At 49.3% G+C, this 12,950-nt stretch overlaps 1 protein-coding gene across 1 annotated transcript in view; it reads right to left on the bottom strand.

Moving 5' to 3' along the window:
- The window catches only part of LOC100863339 (uncharacterized), a 247,090-nt gene that overhangs the window by 23,901 nt on the left and 210,239 nt on the right, over positions 1–12,950 (bottom strand). The window contains 1 exon segment of the mRNA XM_086903552.1: positions 7,788–7,976. Coding sequence (XP_086759678.1) covers positions 7,788–7,976 — 189 coding nt within the window.

The raw sequence follows: 12,950 nt of genomic DNA, 5'->3' as shown, positions 1-12,950 counted from the left end.
TTCACCGCGCGGAAAACATCCCCTCGGCGACCGTTCCTCGTCGTTTATAATGCTTCGTCGAATTTTAATCTTTTTTTTTTTTTTTTTTTTTTTTTTTTTTACCTCTCTTTCTCTTTCGCCGTTGCTTCAAACGATTCGATCTTTCCGTGAGTAAACGCGAGCAGCGAGGCAAATTTATCGCGTCGGTTGAATTTGAAAAATCACGATACGAGGAAAGAAAAAAAATTCTATCTCGCGCGTACAATTACTACGTGAAGTAAAGCTTCTTAAAACCTCTCGGTTTCTTCTTCTCTCTCTTTTTTTTTTTTCAAGGGAGAGTAATTTTCAAACCGTGTGAATCGTTTTTCGCGATTTCAGACACGCCGGAAAAAAAAAAAAAGAAGAAGAAAAAAAGGAAGAAAATTACCATGGAGATGTCCCGACCGAGGGAAAAGAAAAGAGGAGCTCACCGTCTATCCGACGGGAACGCTTAAGAAAACGAAGTGAAATTTGTTACCGACAAGACTTCTCGACAAGAATTCCCCTCTTCCTTCCTTTCCTTCCTTTGAAAAAGAACGCTTTTGCGAAAAAGAGAGCGCTAGGAACGATCGAGAAAAAGAAAAGAATCGAGCGCCAAGAGACCGAAATCCAACCGTCTCTATTACGAGCGTTAAGGGTATGGGATGGCTTCGACATTAATTTCGGCGAGTGTAAATTAAAAGGCAGAGAGGCAGAGTAGGGTGGGATCTCTGCGGTGTGACTTACAAGAGACGGTGTCATCGTGGCCTGACTCGTAGCCCAAGATTCCACTTGCAGGACGCGTTCCGGTAACGCAATATTGGCGCCACTGCGTGGAATACCAATGATACCGACAAGAAATGGGAGGAGAGAGAGAGAAGGTTGTCGATGCTCGTGGCCCAAGATAAGCTTCTTCTTGGTCTTGGAGGAACTTGCAGAGTTACGCTCCTCCTCTCCCTTCCTATCTCTTCCCTTTCACCCTTCCCGTCCACCACCCCTCCTCTCTTGCCAGCGAAATGTAAAACTCGTGTAAGAAAGTTGGAAAAGAAGGTGGTTGGAAACGGGAGAGGAGTGGCGTTCGCGATTGGATGTTGGGGGAGGCTTTTAATGGGTGGAAATAATCGAATGACCCCTCTCTCTATCTCTCCCTCCCCTTTTCTCCACGAATCTCTTAATTCGCAAGTTTCCAGATGCCTCGACGCCTGTGTGGAGGAGGGAACAGGTGGTGTCGCGACCGCTCTTCCATTTTCTTAAACCTGGGGCGGTTCTCGCGGATTCGTTCGCAAGTTTCTTCTCGAAATAAACGAATTTCCGTTTATTCGGAGGGAGGGAGGGAGGGAGGGAGCGGAGATTAAACGTCGGTATCCGGGGTAAAATTCCGCTAATTAGAGAGGAATGAATATGTTTACACGGAGCGTGAACGGGTTCATGATTCATGGGAGATGAACTTTGTCAAATCGGTTATTGGGATAGACGTTGATGAAGTTAATTCGCCTCGTGGAAAATCACGTTGAATTTGAATTATCAGCGTGCGATGTATCTGTCAACAATATGTTATTTAGAATAACATCCCTCGGTCCAATTTGCTATCGGTTAATTGCGCGAACGTTACGAAAATCATGTTTGTCGATTACGATATACCGTAACACGAGCCGAATACGAGAACGGGTAATTTAAATAATGACGGGAAAAAGGAAAACACCTCTCGCGTTTATCGACTTTCATTAACGATGTTAACGAAGGATCGGGTAAAAAAAATATATGGACGAAGGGTCGAAATGTCGCCGACATACATTTTTTTCTTCTTCCTCTAGAATTTAGACAATTTTCAAGCACGAAAAGCTACGAGCGAGAAATTACGAGCGCGGCGTAGGCGAGTCGTATACGCGGCCGGTTGACACTTGGCCGATTTTACGAGGCCGACACACCGAGTCGAGACCATTATCTACATCGTTGCGAGAAAAGTAGGCGGTTTACCATTCGCGTGTAGACGCAGCTGGCGCGTGAACCAGCCACGTTCGATGAAAACCGTATCAAAAACAAACAGAGCCGAGGGAGATGGTGGTTTTCGCTCCCCGTCCAACCGCGTGTCTACGAGCGCCCGTTCACGAGTCGATAATTCCAAAAATTGCATCCCCCGTGACATCCGGTTTTCGTTCACCGCTTATAAATAAATTTCGATATCGATATCGATACCGACTCGACGACATTCGACGAGCGGAATGTTCCCCAAACGATCGAAACCTTATCCATCTTAGCCATCTCATCGATCCCCTCGAACGAGAGATTCTGGCTCGAAAGCTTTCGAACTCGCGTCGACGTTGACGCGAATCTCTCCCCACGAGTTCGACGGGGAGCGGCTAACCCTCCGCCGTAACAGGGATAACAGTTGGGAGGGGGGCGAGGAGAACTTTTTATCCGATTTTTTACTTCAAGTATCGCGGTAAGAGAGCGTTCACGAGGTTGTCAAAGCGGGAAAACGGCCGGAGAAGGGTGGGCGCGAGAAGGGATGGAGAGATGGAGCGGGAGCTCGGTGAAATATGTCGCGATTTACACGGGAGATTGGCGTCATTGGCGCCTGGGGAACGAGAACGAGCCCTCCTCGCTTCCACCTTCCACCAGGAACCACCGGCAACCGGGCCACCCTAGTCACCGCCACATCGCCGGTGACTGGTCGGATCAAAAAAGCATCGGAGGAAGGAGGGGCGGGGGGACGAAGGGAAATCCAACGCTCGGTTTGACCGATGCAAAATCGAAATCGTTAGTAACCCTATCCGCGTTTCGTTCCCGCCTCCCCCCCCCCCTTTCCGGCCTCGCTCGACCTGCGTTCCTTTTTTTTTTTTTTTTTTTTTTTTTATCCCCGACGAATTTCCCGAAACGCTTGAAACGCGGCGGTTGTTAAAAATAATTAAAAGTGTTTCTCGTCTCGGCGCTGTTTGGAAAAAAAAATCGCGCCGGATACCGGCTAAATACCGGGGAGAGGAGGGGAGGAAATTGCTTTTATTTCCTCTTTCGACCCTCCCCTCCCCGCGAGTTCTCTCTAACGATCCGGAGAAGGAGGGAATCGGGAGGCACGTTGCACTGACCGGGCTGAACGCACGATCTCCGTTCGGCGAGAGTGACGTCTCGCTTTTGGAAGGGTTGACGCGTGTCGGACACCTGCCAAACTTCATCACCGGGGTTTGAACCGAGCCCCCGTCTCCGGTGCTCGTGGCCCGAATTAATCTTACTGTAATATGGAAATGCGGCGCGCCCGGGATGGGGAAGCGGGGATGGATGCGAGAAGATCCGGTCGGACAGCAGAGGCGAAGGCAGAACAAGGAATGCGGATGAGGCGGCCAATTGGGGGTGGATCCGTTCCACGAGCCCGTATGATTGGTTTACAGATTAGCATGGCTCCACTTGCCGGTTAGACGCGGCTATCGACCCCCTATTCGGTCGCTGCTTACTCGGATCTGGACGATCGTCGAGGGGTGGCCGCTGTTCTTCTGCGACGCGCGATCCCGCGATGCCCGCATCGATTGCAAGGAGGGGGAGGGGGGGGAGGAGGCTACTACTAGGCCGCGTTTTCGGTTCACGGCAGGCAACGAATCGATCGATGGATAAATGCTGCCCGGTGTTGTTAGTATTCTAGGAAAATAATGGCAAGCCTGACTGTGACGCGGCCAACGAATTTTGATGAAGAGGAACGGGAGGGGGGATGCGTTTGCTTTGTGGATCGATCAACCGTGTAAAAAAAAAAAGAGAGAGAGAGAGAGAGAGAGAGAGAGAGAAAGGGAGGGGAGGGGGGGAGGGAAAATAGAAAAAGCGGATTAGGCGAGGGAAAGCGCGTGGCCCGAATTTATTGGGGCTCGTCGAACCGTTTTTAAACCGAAACGAATGTTGGCGAAGTGTTGCGTTCCTCGTAAGCGAAAATAATACCACGTAATACGTACGTGACCGTACGTGAGCACATTTTGGTTAAAAAAAAAAATTCGCGTTACCTCCCTCTGCTAATCTCAACTGCGTTTATCCTCGTCGAAACGGGGATAAAAAAGAGCGAGAGAGAGAGAGAGGGAGAGAGAGGGAGAGAAAAGACACGAAGGAGGACCCATCTCCGAGAGAACGATTCAACCGCGAACGATCCCCTCCCCCCTCCTCCGTGCTTTAATCTCGCGGCGAGCGGAGAGGAAGAGGAGGGGTCGAGCATAATTTTTCGGTAATCTCCATAATCGAAACCGGGCGGCAAATTAGAGCGGAGCGGAGGTAAAGGTATCGACGGATTCTTTCGTCTTAATAAGAATCGCTCGGGGGTTTCGGACTTGCTTCGATTTAATAAGAATCCCGGCGTCGATACGGCTAATCCCGTCTGCCACGGACCGAGGGGGGGGGGGGGAGGAAGACGTCCCGGCCGAGCTCGATCCGTCGGTCGGACAGCTGGAAATCCGAGAGGAGAGGAGAGGAGAGGAGAGAGGAGAACAAGAAGGCACGCAGCGTGAATTTGCGGCCTCCGTTCGATTAGCATTCGCTGGGAAATGAGCGATAGATCGAAGCCACGCTACGTCGCGAGAGAAAGGGGAACTGCCTCTGCTCTCTCTCTCTCTTTCTCTCTCCCGCGATACGGGGAAAGTGAAAACGAGGGAGAGAATGGAGATGAAGGGGTAGCACGCAGGCGCGTACACGCGGGCGCGTAATCCACAGCGTGACTATTAGTCGTAAGTCAATAATAAAGCCCTTGTCCTGGACCGACCATAATGGCCCCGGTGAATTATTCCGTGCAGGATGCATTGTGAGCTGGCGAGCTCGTTCGCTGGGATGGAATTGTCGTTGGCCGGCGGCGATACACGCGGTATAACACACGCGTATAAGATCTCGTATTCATCTACCGGGCCACCGTAATTGAGATGGATGTTCAATTAATTTGGCCCGCGTTTCATTTGCACACCGAGGCGAGGATCCACCGTGACCGAGGACACTTCGCGCCCTTTTCCACCGTCGTCGCCTGAGATCGACACCCTTTCTTTCTTCCAACGAGAGCGGTCGAGAATCGTCTCGCACGGCTCGAAGATTATTCTCCTCGTTCTCGAGATTTCGTGCGCGCTTTGTCTCGCGAAAACTGCGATTCCCTTAACGTTAATTTCACGGAAGGGGGACGATGAAATTTTATATCCCTTCGAATGCTTCGTGCGTAAAACGTAACGAAATTCGGAAGCGGCAAGTATTATGCTTGGCAAATTGCCGCCACCGTAAACGACACCATCCAAGCGCGTCCGCGTAACGACGTACGGAAGGAGGGAGGAGGAAGCGTCGAACAAATTGGAACTTCAAAGACACTTTCCTCGGAAACCGGCTCCTTTCTCCACCACGAGTTTTTTCCCTCCTCCGCGCGGAAATAAACTTAGAGAGCGAAACTATCCTCCCTGGCAACCCGTACGTGTCTATTCTTACGTAATGGCGGCGACTCGCTACGATGAATGGCCCTGACAGCCACCGATATTACGAATTTATCGACGACTCGATCGATCCCGAGGAAACGCGCTTTTTCTCCTCTCCTCTCGTCGCGATATCCGCCAACTTTTCTCCGACCATTTTTCTTCCACCATTTTTCTTTCTTCTTCTTCGCCTTCCTCTTCGTCGGAAACGATGTTTCGACTCGAGACGCGTTCGCGAAACTAATATCGTCGGACGAAAGTTGTTGCGAATAATTATTCGACGAGATATCAAGTTCTAACGGGCGGGCGGCGTTAAACGATCGATCGGCTTCCATCCACCATGGTAATTTACGACTGACCCATAATCAAACTGGCGCGGTCTGTTTGCGCGTCATATTGGGACGCGTCTCCGCATAGCGGTCGGCTGTTCGCGGTTCGCGTATTTGCGGACTCGGATCGGCAAAGGTATCCGTTGCTCGAAGATTATCGGTCCACGGGAATTACATTTCCCGCGTGGTGTAATTTCACAACGCCGGAAATCCGATCGATCGGCCACGAATCGAACTCGTCTCGACGAGATGCGGAGAGAGAAAAATTCGAGTCGAGCATCGTAAGGATGCTCCTCGAGAGCCTTCTGTTGAGCGAGGAACGCGCGCTCCTCGCGCTGCTTATTCGAAACTTTCGATCGAGATTTCTTAATCGCAGACGACGAATGGACGAATTCTCGTAGAGAATTCTCTCCTCGCGAAAACAACGCAAGGGAGGATATTTGTTACGCGTGACGAACTTTAACAAAAACTAGCATCCATCCCGATCATTCCATCCCCCTCCGTTCAAATCAATAGAAAATGAAAAAGTCAAGTTGGCGGGAAAAAATCGGAGAGGCGAGACTGGTTAAAGACGGACCACTTTCGGCCCGGGATCGGCTCTAAAATATTCACGAGGCGAGGAGAGGTGGGTGTCTGCGTTTGACGGGCGGTCGTCGAAAAGAACGAAAACGGACCGTCCTCCCCCAGGACGTATTCTCTCCGCGAGTTCCCTCCCCCGCAATTCGACTTGCAAGTTTGGAAGAGGAACGAGGCCGATAGATGCGAGGAAAAAGGGTGGAAAAGGAGAGGAGAGGCGGCCCATTGTGACTTTGGATGACAATCGTCGCGGTCAAAAGCGGACGACATTTGATCGAATCGATCGATCGCTTTGCATCGTTCTTCTAAACAGCGTGTGTAGGGGGAGGATCGGAGAGGGGGCGCGTCAAAGGGCCAGAGGAACGCGCCAGCGGCGGGGAACGAAGGGCTAGTCCCTGGAGAGGACTGGCTGGGATAGAGAGGGCGGCGTGGAGAGGAACCAAAACGTAGAGAGAGAGAGAGAGAGAGAGTTGGCGAGCGGGTAGAGCAGGGAAAACCGAGTAGCTCCGGGTTCATTTGAATCCGACGCTCGATAATGTCCCCGGAGAGCATCGAAATATCTCGGTGCGCGTATACATGTGCGTGTGTATACGTATATACATATATGCATCCCGCGATATTATAACGGTGCCGATGCATTCCCCGATGACACTCGCGATGTCGTTCATCAATGCCACGCCAATAAAATTCGCCGGTGGTAAACGGTGGGCAAAAGATATATTAGATACTTTCTTGTCTTGGAAAATCGATGGGGATCGATCGATGATGTTCTTCCGCTTATCCTATCCTATGGATTCTGAAAGTGGAGAGAGATGGACGAAGAAACGTTGAAAACGCTTGATGACGACTACTACGATTGGCGGAATTCTCTTCGTTCGACGATATGCTGATGATGATATCGTTCCCTCTCTCTCTCTCTCTCTCGTCGAGGGAGAATAATCGCGAGGTGGAAGGGCGAAGGACAGTCGGGGGAATTCGAAAATAATCACGAATCGAGGTGCTCTTCTGCTGGTGATGGAGGAGGAGGGAAGAAGCAAGGAGCAACGCTCGCCTGAGGGTCCGCGGGTTAGAAGGGGGAGAGGTTGGATTTTCCTGTCGAGAGATGGAGAGTTTAGAGGTCGGGAAATTAGTTTAGTTATGCGCCCGGCAGGGACGTCTCGCGCGTCTCTAGGATGAACGCGGAGCACGTAGACGTTTTCAACGTTTCGATTTCTTTTCTACCCTTCTCTCTCCTCGAGTTCCTCTCGGCCAAGATCTCGCCGCCTCGTCTTCCGCTATTTATCCTAGCTCCTTCCCTCTTCCTCAACGATCCTCCTCCAGCGGCGGAGACGAGATCTTCTCGTCTCTATCGTTTCCTAACGTTCCTACGTTTCGCTCGAGAAACTGGAAGGAAGGAAGGAAGGAAGGAAGGAGGAGATGATAAAGATCGCCGATTTCGAATTATTTCGAAGACTCGACGAAGGATCGAGTTTACCTGGGAATCCTCCTCGGTGAATATCGCGTCGAAGGCGAACATCTTCGGTGCCGCCACGGTCGGCCTGCGATCGTCCGCCGAAGAAGATTGGCCGGCCGTGGGATCCACCAACGTCACCTGTTTCTTTCTCTTATCGGCGTTGAAGAAACTTCCACCTTCCCCCGGCGACACCTTCAGCATTACCTTCACCTGCAATCAAGAAGACGAAAAGACTCTTATTGAAGAAGAGAGAGAGAGAGAGAGAGAGAGAGAGGGAGAGAGGGAAATGTCGTCGAGTTTATTATCAAAGGGTCGTTGATCCATCCATCTATCCGTCCATCCCGGGGAAGACCGAGCAAAGAGCAATTAGACGAGAATAGATCGTTCCTCTCGATGCGAATATCCAGCGAAATCCGTTGGAATAGCTTAATATTACGTAACGAATGAAATCTTCTCTCTGACCGAACAATAGCCTCATCAGAATTATCTGATGGACAGCTTGAACCGGGTAAAATAGACCCGGTCTAGAATTACGACGACCCACATTAACCGATCTGGTTCAATGAACCATCTCACGCTGCTCCTCTCGCTGCCGTTTAAAGCCGGCCAGCCGGCTCGCAGACTGAAACAACATCGGGTCGATGAACTTTGATAAGACGGAGGAGAGGAATCGCGCTCGCCTCGATCGTATCATCTCGATCTAATTCGACCATCTTAAACGATCGACGTTGATTCGACGTCGACGTCGAAGAGAGAGAGAGAGAGAGAGACAGAGAGACAGAGAAAGAGAGAGAGAGAGAGAGAGAGAGAGAGACGAGATATCGATTTCAGACTTACGAGTGGCAAATTGCACAGCTGTCTCGAGAGACTAATCTCGCTTCGGAGTGCTACAACGTTCGATACCCGTGCTACATTGGAATCGGTACTTGCTAGTCATTATGTAACGCGGATGGAGCCGAGAGATAACGCGCGGAGATAGGATCGGCTGTGACGCGGTACGGAAAGAGAAACAACGCCGGTGGCGGAAAGCGGTGGTCGGCGGGATGCATGGATGCGTGATTAAAGTCGCGTTCATAGTTCGAAGATGGATGGTTCGATCGGCGAGAGAGAGAGAGAGAGAGAGAGAGAGCGGACAGAGGCCGATGCGCGACGCTCGGTCGGCCGTTCAGGAAATTGCGTTTCGAGATTTCGTTCAGATTGCGGCGCACGTTCTATCTTTTGCATACGGAACGGCTTGCTCTCGAAAAAGAGCCCCTCTCTCTCTCTCTCTCTCTCTCTTCTCTCATTTTCCACTCCTTTTTTCCTTCTTCGAAGGAAAAGGACGAGCGTACTTGGTAGTTTATCGTGAAAAGACCGAGTGCTAGCGACCGGAAATAAAATAGTTCCTTTCCAATCTCATTGAGAAAACTCTGCGTATCGATTGCCTCCACCTCTCTCTCGCTCTTCTCTTCGCTCCTTTTTTCTTTTTTTTTTCATTCTTTCCAATCCTTCATTTTGCATGTGCTCGCGCGAATCACTTTGTCTTCCTCTCTCTCTCTCTCTCTTTCTCTTTCCTTGTGTATGTGTGTGTGTGTGTACATATATCTCGTAACGAGGCTGATTTCGGGATATCTGTTCCGCACGAACGAGTTTAAGAATCGTTGTGTGTTCCCTCGATACGCTTCTGTCCTCCGCACTCCCTCCACGTGCTCTCTTTCCCCGTGGAGAATGGCCCTCTGCCGCGGACGGTGGATTCTCCGGGCCTCCACGAGTCGGACCACGATCGTCGATAAAACGCACGGCCAGGAGAAAATTCCTGCACTGCAACTCGCAACCGCTCCCACGATATCGGGGAAAACTTCAAAGGCATCGAAGTTCGCCGCCATCGCCGAATCCTCGCGTCCCCCCTTCGCAGCCGGGACACACGCGAAATTTATGCGAATTAATTAACCCCCTCCCTTCGAGGATCGGATACTTGGAGAGGAAACTTTTCGAGCTGTCGCTTCCGCGAAAATTGACCGGATGAAAGGATTTCGGGACGAGCGATTCGTTCGAAAATCGAAACGTAAATGTTTTTGTGGAATGAATAAGCTGGACGTGAATTATGTATTCTTTTTTTTTTATTTTTATTTTCGAGAAATATATAATTTATCTTCGTTCGTTTGTTTTCATTCGTTCAATCGATGTCTAATTAAGTAATCGCGAGAACGAATTGTAATAAATTATAATGAAAATTCGTAGAAAAATAATGCGACACGATAGAATAATTGGAAGAGGAATAATTGGGAGAAATTTTAAACTAGGATTAATCAAAGACAACGTTACGCCGGTATAAATAGTGTCCTCTTCGGCCGTTCTCATATGTCTTCGCAATTCACTCCATTGTAATCTTCAATCTTACCCTAACGATCCCCCCGGCTGGGCCCTGGCTAGGCATGCTGCCAACTTGTCCGTTTCTATTCACCGATTCTCTAAATTTCACGCCTCCGTCCCGCTTTCGCTATAATTCTTCCCTCTATCTGTTCAAGGCCGGTGCAACAACCTTCGCCAACCCTTTGTTCGAGATGTCTCCCGCGTAAATCGTATCCTCCTGGATTATCGAATCGTTAAAAAATCCGCGACTCTACGTGTACCACGAAGAAACAGGATATCCTCGATTCTATTTCAAACACTGAATTAAAAAAGTTTTCAAATTCATTCTCCATTTCAATGCGTGTAAACGAGCATTCGTTGTAAATCGTGTGTCGTTTCGATCTCGTAAATTATATTTCAGGATTAAAGTTTTCCATTCCTATTCACGCGCGTAACGAAGAAGAAGTTGTTATCGTCATTGTTCCCTGTTGGAACAGTGGGTCGAAACAATTCATCCTCATTTCCCCTATATAAATTATATCATAAAATTTCGCGACAATCTCTCCGTTACAGAATGTCCTTCGTGTCCACGAGATGCGCGAGAAAATTATCATCGTTCGGTAAAATCGAAACAGCGATTTCCAGATTAATTTAATCTCAAGATGTAACGTTTCATTTCCGCGATTCACAATTTCACGAATCCGCGATAAAGAAGATACGATCGTTATTGTCCCGTATCGGTGGGGGAGGTGGTTGATTCGATGCAGTCTCCCGCTTTTAACCGAGACCCGCGTCGTTCCCACCGGAAGCGGAAGGCTGCCGTTAATTTCTCCACGTCCAAAACTGGGAATGAGTCGCGGCCAGCCTCATACGACCGGCTCCGCTACGTCGTTTTCCGGACGGACGTTAAAGCGTAGAAATGTTTTATGGCGGGCGTTATTCGCCAATTTACGATTTCTGGCCAAGTTACGCTTTCTCTGTTACAAAAAAAAAAAAGAAAAAAATATTCGCGTTCCCCGCAGAGATCTCTCCACTCGCGATTCGAGTACAGCGCCGCTACTTATTTCTTTCCTGATTGTAAAGCGCATTCGACTGCTCCCCCGTCAAAGAAATCGCTCGAGAATTACGTTCGAATCGTTCTTCTTTCGTACACGATTCCTCCCTTTGGTCGAGCAGCAATTTCAATCGCAAGTACCCTTTAAGTAACGTCTATGGTGCTCGATCGAACGTGAAAAAAACGGGAAAAAAAGAAGAGTGGAAGATGCGCGAAATTATCGTTGTGCGACGAAGAATCGAGACAACAGTCCCCACTGCACGCGGATGAAACGGGTGGCGGAGACGAATAAATCGAAGGGAAGGTTCGATCCGATCGATTCGAGGACGCAAATAACCGGAATTAATCGAACTGCGCTTTGGCTTTTAATCGCGACAAGAGCCAGGAATCGGGGGTTCACCCCCCCGTTATAAGAGAGACGAAACGCACGCAGCCCCGAGGGGAGGGACTCGAACTTGGAAGACGAATGTCATCAAAGCGATTGCGAGACGCGGTGTCTCTCTCTCTCTCTCTCTACGCGAGAGAGATTGCACGACGCATCGCGGAGGATAATCTAAATAATCATCGTCTGCAGGGAAAACGCGATTCCTTGATGGCGGGCAACCCCTTCGTTAAAACGGTAGTAACGTCATCGACGAGCGTGGCCCGAGGCGGGCCCCCCTTCCTCCCTGTGTCGATCGATTTCGGCTATTAATGCCTCTCTGTCTAGTGTAACGACTTTATCCGACACGCTTGATAAGGAACTTGCTCGAATTGTGCCCAGAACCAGGTGGAAAGAAATTAACCGTTCGACGATATTCCTTGTCACTTTCACCCCCATTTCGCCTATTTTCGAAACGATTGGCCAATGCTCTCGCTTCCCTTCGTTTTTACTTTTTATTCTATTTTTTGGGAGCGTCGTGTTGTTTTTCGAGGATACATTTAAATGTTATTATTTCTCGTGTATGTTGTTGTTGTTGTTGTTGTTGTTGTTGTTGTTGTTCGCGTGTTGGCATGGATGGAGTGTGAAAAACGTGATTAACGCGACACCGTTATCCGCGAGCGTGGCATTGTTTAAAGAAGAGGTTCCGCGTCAACGTGGATGGCGCGGACGTAATCGATTTCCAACGTGTTAACGATTTCCTGCCGATAATCAAATTCCCGGCTGCAGCAGTTTTTTTCCTCTTTCTATCTCTATCTCTCTCGGGCGAGCATCGCGGTAATGGAACGGCAGATGAATTTATGCAACTTTGAACGCAGTTTCGCAGATTTTTTCCCACGGCTCCGTTGTTCCAGAAATTTTTCGCGATATCGGAATTACGGGGAAGGGGAAAAAAAAAAAAGAAAAAAATGAAAATTGGAAGCGAACGTCCGTTTCTTCCAAAAATTTTCACGAACGGCACAAAATTTTCTCGTCTCGATACTTGGATCCCAACGAACCACGAACGACACCGAGCGATCCACTTTGTGCGCACGAGTTGTACACGAGTCGGTATGCGCCGAGTAAATAAGCGTAAATTCGCCGGAATGGTGAAAAGCGGCGAGGATTGTGCTGAAACTCGCTGCAATTGCAGCGCAATAATAATTAAACTAAATATCCAGACAGAGAAGGGACTCCCTGATTTATCGGTCCCCGAAATTTAACCCATATTCAACTCGAGTCGAGAGAGAGAGAGAGAGAGAGAGAGAGAGAGAGAGAGAGAGAGAGAGAGAGAGAGAGAGAGAGAGAGAGTCAGTTATTACGCGGTCCCGAAAGCGAAGATAAAGCGTTTGATAAAGGCGAGCGGATAGAGGCGTTTGATTCGACGAATTCGAGACGA

The sequence above is a fragment of the Apis florea genome, unplaced genomic scaffold (genome assembly GCF_048593485.1).
Source record: "Apis florea isolate Af1SG1 unplaced genomic scaffold, ASM4859348v1 contig_2293_pilon, whole genome shotgun sequence".
Lineage (NCBI taxonomy): Eukaryota > Metazoa > Arthropoda > Insecta > Hymenoptera > Apidae > Apis > Apis florea.
This window is presented reverse-complemented; position numbering and strand designations above follow the sequence as displayed.